A 6,378-nucleotide genomic window follows, 5' to 3' on the forward strand; every position below is an offset into this window, starting at 1 on the left:
TTGTTTCACAGTCTTGCTCCTTTGCCATCTATAACTTCTTATTTCTAAATTGCATTTATTCATGGGCAGTTTATATGTGGTTTTCCTTGTACAAATGTACTTTCTTGTACCTCACTACTCTTCTTCCTTCCTGATGTTTTTTCTCCCAGTGTATTTATAGATTGAGGGGATCTGATTGCTCTGTGTTTTGCTGCATTAAGTGTGCCAAGTTTTTTTAGTTCTTTTCATAAAATCAGCTTGCTGTTTCCTGATCTTCCCTTCACAGCACCTGTTCCACATTAACTGGCGATTTTCCATGGTCTCCCTACTTTACTGAAATCTAAATAAGCTTTTCCGCACTGCTCTTCTCTTAAAAAAAGCCCACCATAAACCAGCTGTTTACTCAAAGAGAGGTACTACCTAGCCTAATTCTAATGAACTAGACTTAGCCTATTTGTAATAAAACAGGAATTGTATTGCAATTTCTCATTTATTTCCTAATTATTCTTTCCTTCAAAACGTACCATAAAGTCTTATCTTGGGCCACACTCAGGGCCCATGGTACTGTCCATTTCAGCCCCTTTGCAAAGTGACTGTTTAGCTTCTGCTCATCATCAGCCCTTCTGTACTTTTATCGATTTCTTGGATTTGTTGTAAATCTGTATTACTGAGTGTCCAGTTCACATGCCACTTCTGCCAAGGTTGTCCAGCTTTATCTTCACTAGGCATGCTGGCCTCTTTGATTTTGGCATCTTGGCTGTGATCTTTTTCAAAGCTCCTTCCCTTTAGCTTTCCTATCTGTGATCTTCACAAAAAAGGTAAGCAGGAGGGCAAAATAGCTTGTTATTTTTGGAGGCAATTTCTCATTTATCATTACTGTCAGCCCCATATCACTATCAGGCAGTCCTTTCCTGCACATATATGGTGGAGGACCTCCTGTAACTATTTTGGTGGCTTTTGCAATGTTTACCTCAGCCTGATTTTCCAGTTTTAGGTGTAGATTTTGACTTCCAGGTGCTGTTCCTATTCTTTGTAGTTTTTCTGTTCATGCCTCATATCATTTTGGAGAGGTTTACTCAGCTAGGCAGAGATAAAGCCCTTGTCTGTCAGATTTATTCCCAAGCCTGAAACGCAGACAGCAGCTACTTACACAAAGGAGAAACCATGTCTGTGCAATTGCCTCCACCCAGATGGCAGCCCACCCTCAAGGCTCTGCTGCCACAGTGTCCGCACTCAGGTTGTTGTTCCACTCAGGTGAGAACAGGTCATGCAGACTCTAGGAGAGCTCAGGCCACTAACCTGATCCCTCTTTTGCTTGGGTGGCTTGGAAGAGGCTGGTGAGGATGACTAGCCTATGAGGCCACTCCCTGATGAAAATATTTAGAGCCAGCTGGAGATGGTTCTCTTCATTCTGAGGAAAACCAGAAACACTGTATGGTCAGCTGTACCTGTTGCTTCTCAGCATGATTTATGCCATTTCTAGTTCAGGCAGTACCTCACTGTAACAGAATGAGTGGTCTTGGCATGTCAAATCCATTTTCTATCTACCGTCCTGTTAGCAGGGACTGAGCACAGTATTCAGTCATACAACAGTGTGGATTTTTGTAAAGGTACTGACAAAAAGTGTTTTATTTGTTATTTGTGCTCACATTAACATGGTTTTGTTTTATATCTTGGTCTCGCTATTACTTCTACTGGCACAACCAAGCAGTGTGTAGGGCAGTGGAGTGGGGAAACAGAGATATTTATCTGTTTGATGCTGAAGAATATATATGGGACTGCATCTTGCAGTAGTCTGTATTTTGATCAGGAAAACCCTCCTCACAATGCACAAACTACTGTGAAGTAACATCCAACTTCACAGTGTGGGAGCAGGAACCTTCATTTTTATGTTTTTGCTTAGGCATAAAGTCACCGTTTCACAATTCCTTCCTGCCTGCAAAGACTCAGAGGAAGCTCTGAGGAGGAATGGATAATATTTGCCTGTCTTATGATTTAAATATTAATATGTGGCTTAAAAATAGAAGAAAAAAAAAGTAATGGGTTTTATTCAGTTTCCTGTATGGAGGTTATTTACTTTAACTGGACAACAAGAGGTCTGGTGAAACTCAAATGAGGATGTCTTTTGATTTTTCTGGCCACCCAAGGTGAAGCTGTTCTTTGCTCATATTCTGCTTGTGATGTTTATAACCTCCTTTGGAGTTGTTGTTAACATTTTGCTGAAACTTTCATTGAAAAATGACTTGTTCTTAAAGATTTTCAGGGAAAATTTTCAATTTTAAAAGGAATAAACTGATACATTGTGAGAATTTCTATTTCTATTTAATTTTTAATTTAATCTTTGGGTTTGAGCCTTTAACACTTTCACTGCCCTCTGTGTTAATTTCCATGAATGTCACTGGGGTGTTGGGGGACTTCGATCTGACATCTTCTACATCACTGTCCTTCTCTGCCATTAATCTAATTGACCAACAGTGTCACTACCTTGAGGTGCAAGGCATTGCAATGCACACATATGCACAATTGCACAAATTTTGAAACAACAGGATATTCAGAAGCCTCTTGTGTCTTCTGGTCATAGGACCATTCTCTAAAGCCTTTCTTTAGGAATAATGTGTCTAATGTCATGATGGTTTATACTGGAATTGCTTTATGCCATTGCTTTATCAAGGCCAGACCTTTTGGCATTAGGTGCCAAATAATTTGCAATAAATCATTTATTGGTAACTAATTAGTTTCATTCTTTTTATTAAGAATGAAAACATGTTTGGTCACCTATAAAATATGAGTGGCATTTTTGGCTGCATTCACTAGTATTGCAGACCTTACTAGTCTCCAGATTCTCTTTACATCTGGACCTTTAACCTTAGAGTTAACCTTAATCTGAGAGTTCCTTAGGTTTCTATGACTTTTCTATGCAGTTTTTGTTTTGAGCAGTTAAACTTGGTGGGTACACAGGAAGATGTCTATTTATGACTTCTAGAATATCCCTGACATTCAAACAAATTTGCCAAAATTAAGGGGATGAACAAGGAAAGGTTAAAATAAGATGAAGACCTAGCTCCTTTATGTCATTACACCTAGTCCATATTGCAAAGGAAATTTATTATTTCCTGGTGGGAATAACCTTGTTATGAATTCACCAGTATTGAGGTATCTTCATGTGTTTTTGATATCCAAGGCTTTATTGTAGTCAGCAGTTCTAGTCTGGACAATGAGTGAAGCCAAGGTCTGCCCAGCATCCTCTCTTAGGAGCTGAACGTCTCTAAGTCTACTGAGAGTTTTGACTACGTGGCCATTGAAACTGGCACCTTAGCCACCTATGTATAGTTTCCCCAGCTTTAGGTGACTTAATCTGGAGCGCAAGCCAAGCCAGTAGAAATCAGTTTCCTAATGAAAGTATTTAGGGCTGCTTGAGATGCTTCTGAACATGAGACACTTGATGAGGGAAGGCAGACATTGTCATAGTGTGGCAGCAGGTAGCCAGTTGGATATTTCCTGAGGGGACTGCAGCCTGTGGAAGGGTCCACATCGGAACAGTGAATGCGTGAGGAGGACGGAGTGGCAGAGAGGGGCTGTTGTGGACTGACTGTAACTCCCATCCCCCTGAGCTGCTTGGGAGGAGAGGAGTCAGAAAGGGTGAAGCTCAGCCTGGGAAGAAGGGAGTGGGGTGGGGGGAGGTGTTGTTTTAATGTTTGGTTTTGTTTCTTACTACCCAATTGTAAATAAATTAAATTAATTTTCCCCAAGTTGAGTCTGTTTTGCCTGTGACAGTAACTGGTAAGTGATCTCCCTGTCTTTATCTCATCCTATTTTTCACCCTATTTTCTCCCGCTGTCCTGTTGATGAGGGGAAGTGAGAGAGCACCTGGGTGGGAATTTGGCCCTTAGAGAAGAATAACCCACCACGGTCTTAAGCAGCAAAAATCTAAAAGGGGTAGCCAGACAGTTACAGAATGTTATTCTTAGGAATAAGTCTAGTGGAATGGACACGTAGTAAAACATTAATATCTGCATACTGAGGAGCGTCCCGTTACACTACTGTGGCAATCCTCCTTTAATACCAAGTTACTGTTATTTGGAAATGAGTCAACTGTACAGGTAGTCCAAATAGGGTATTTCTGTCAGTTAAAAAATTGTATTCATACGATTGTAATGAAAATACAAGGGGTCTTAAGGCATGGTTCTTGCACATGCTGTGGAAGAGATCGGAAGCAATAGCATTAATTAAAAACTCCTACCATAGTGCAATGACAGCATAAGGGAGAGAAAGATCAGGCAGTTTAGATTTGGTTGCTGTTATTTTTAACTGGATACTGCGTGTATTTAGGATCTGAGCTTCTTTTATTTTTTTTTTTCTGAAAACTAAAATGTAAATGGAGAGTTTTCGTGCCCAGGTTCTTTCCTAAAACAGATACCTAAAAATGTCACAGGTTGTGCTGGAATTATACCCAAGTTGGCAAGGATCTGCCGGTTGCAGTAGGTAGGGTAACATGAGCTTTCAGCTGTGAAGGACCATGACACAATTGTCTCTGAAATGTTTTTTTTTTTTTCCACACCAGACCCCTTTCTTCAGCTTTTAACCTAGCAGAGACAGATCTGGTTTATCCATTATTACACCCCTAGCAAAGATTTTCTCGGTAAGCGTAACCTGTATGAGCTGTTGTTTTATACAGCAGTTCACAGAAAACTGGGAGTTTTAGCCGTTCATTTCCACATATGGTTATACTCTTCTGAGGAAATAATTCTGCTAAGTGTCGTAACATCTTTAGGTGCTGGGTAGATATTTACAGTTATAATTTAACCTTTATTTTATATTTAGAGGATTAGACACAAATCAGGCCAAAAATATCTGCAAGCACTTGTGAGGTATGAGGAATTTATAAACAAATAGACCAAAAAAAGGGTAGGAGGGAAAATGCAGAGAAAAGGGGATTGACACCAACGTGGTGTTACAGCAGGTCAGAGGGAGATCTGCAAACAGGCAGAGGCATCCTGAGCTACAATGTAGTGGATTAGGTGCTGTACTGCACACTGCCTCTTATTCCTCGTTTGTGAAAGTGGTGATAAGGGAAGACTGGGATGAGTTTTTTTCTCTGTTTAGACTGAGCTTGTATTTGCAAACTTTCTAAAGTAACCTGCACCATGTGTAACTTAAGCTGGTGAAATTGCTGATGTTTTCTTTTTCTGTCTTCCTTCATCTAGCATAGTGATCACCTATGGGATAGCCAATAACTAGAATACAGCTGGTTTAGATATGATTAATGCTAACATTTTCATGACATGGTAGCCTCAAATATGGAACAGCAAAATGATAATCGCTATGTATAAATTGAATTTTCCTAGATGTGACATTAGCGCATTTGTTGTCTTTCCACAGAAGTTTTCTCTTTCTTTGTTTTGTATTAAATTTCTGTCACTCTTTGTCTGATCTCACTGCCTTTTATCATAGATATTTTTCTGTGTCTCTTTTCACTACAAGAAGCCAAGGGATTTTCACAATCTTTCCTCGTTAGTCACACATGAGGCCACTGTGTCCACTCTGCCTGCTGTAAAATAGGAGGGGATTGATTAAAATTGATATAAACACACCTTAGTTAAAACTAAAAACCAGAAGAAAAGACTCAGTATTTCTGAGCATGCCTGTTCTCTTGAGCACTTCTGTTTGAGTGTGGATACCCAGGATGTGTTCCTCTCCATTCTCCTCAACAGAATTTTACATTGCGTCAAGCGGTCACCTATCTAACAGCGTGTAATTTTTAATACTTTCTCCCCAGGTATTACCAGATAAGAGCTGGACTGAAGATCCCATCCAGGATTCCCCACAGGCTGTTTGCTACGATTGCAGGACAGACAGGTAAGCAGGTCCCAGAGGGCTGTGACATGACTGGAGGTTGGACAGCATGGAGGAGGAGAGTGTGTGTGTGGGGAACGGGTAAGCCGGGATTTCCCTAATGATCAGTGGCTGTTCAGCTCTCTGTTCTGGTATGGGTTTGGGCTGAGTTGGGCTTGATTTTTAGTGCTTGTGTCTGTCAGAAAATCAGAGGAAATTCTCACCATTTTATCTGCAAGCAGTCTCTTATATGTGGCTTTCCTTGCTGACAATGGAAAGAGTTGGTTTACTATTCTAAGTGATTTGTGGATGAAAATTGTTTCAATGTATTGCAGGTGGACCCTGGCTGGACACCAGGTGCCCACCAAGCCGCTCTGTCAACTTCCCCTCATCAGCTGGACAGGGGAGAGAAAACAATGAAAGGCTCATGGGTCAAGATAAGGACAGGGGGAGATCACTCAGCAATTACTGTCACGGGCAAAACAGACTCGACTTGGGGAAATTAATTTAATTTATTACCAATCAAATCAGAGTAGGGTAATGAGAAATAAAACCAAATCTTAAAAC

At 40.5% G+C, this 6,378-nt stretch overlaps 1 protein-coding gene across 1 annotated transcript in view; it reads left to right on the plus strand.

Moving 5' to 3' along the window:
- Nucleotides 1-6,378, plus strand: part of FAM135B (family with sequence similarity 135, member B) — a 156,530-nt gene that overhangs the window by 29,863 nt on the left and 120,289 nt on the right. Inside the window, exon 2 of the mRNA XM_009320931.1 lies at nucleotides 5,756-5,835. Within this exon, the coding sequence (XP_009319206.1) occupies nucleotides 5,756-5,835 (80 nt within the window). The remainder of the gene's footprint in view (nucleotides 1-5,755; nucleotides 5,836-6,378) is intronic.

This window comes from Pygoscelis adeliae, unplaced genomic scaffold (genome assembly GCF_000699105.1).
Source record: "Pygoscelis adeliae isolate BGI_AS28 unplaced genomic scaffold, ASM69910v1 Scaffold342, whole genome shotgun sequence".
In the NCBI taxonomy this organism is placed as follows: Eukaryota; Metazoa; Chordata; class Aves; order Sphenisciformes; family Spheniscidae; genus Pygoscelis; species Pygoscelis adeliae.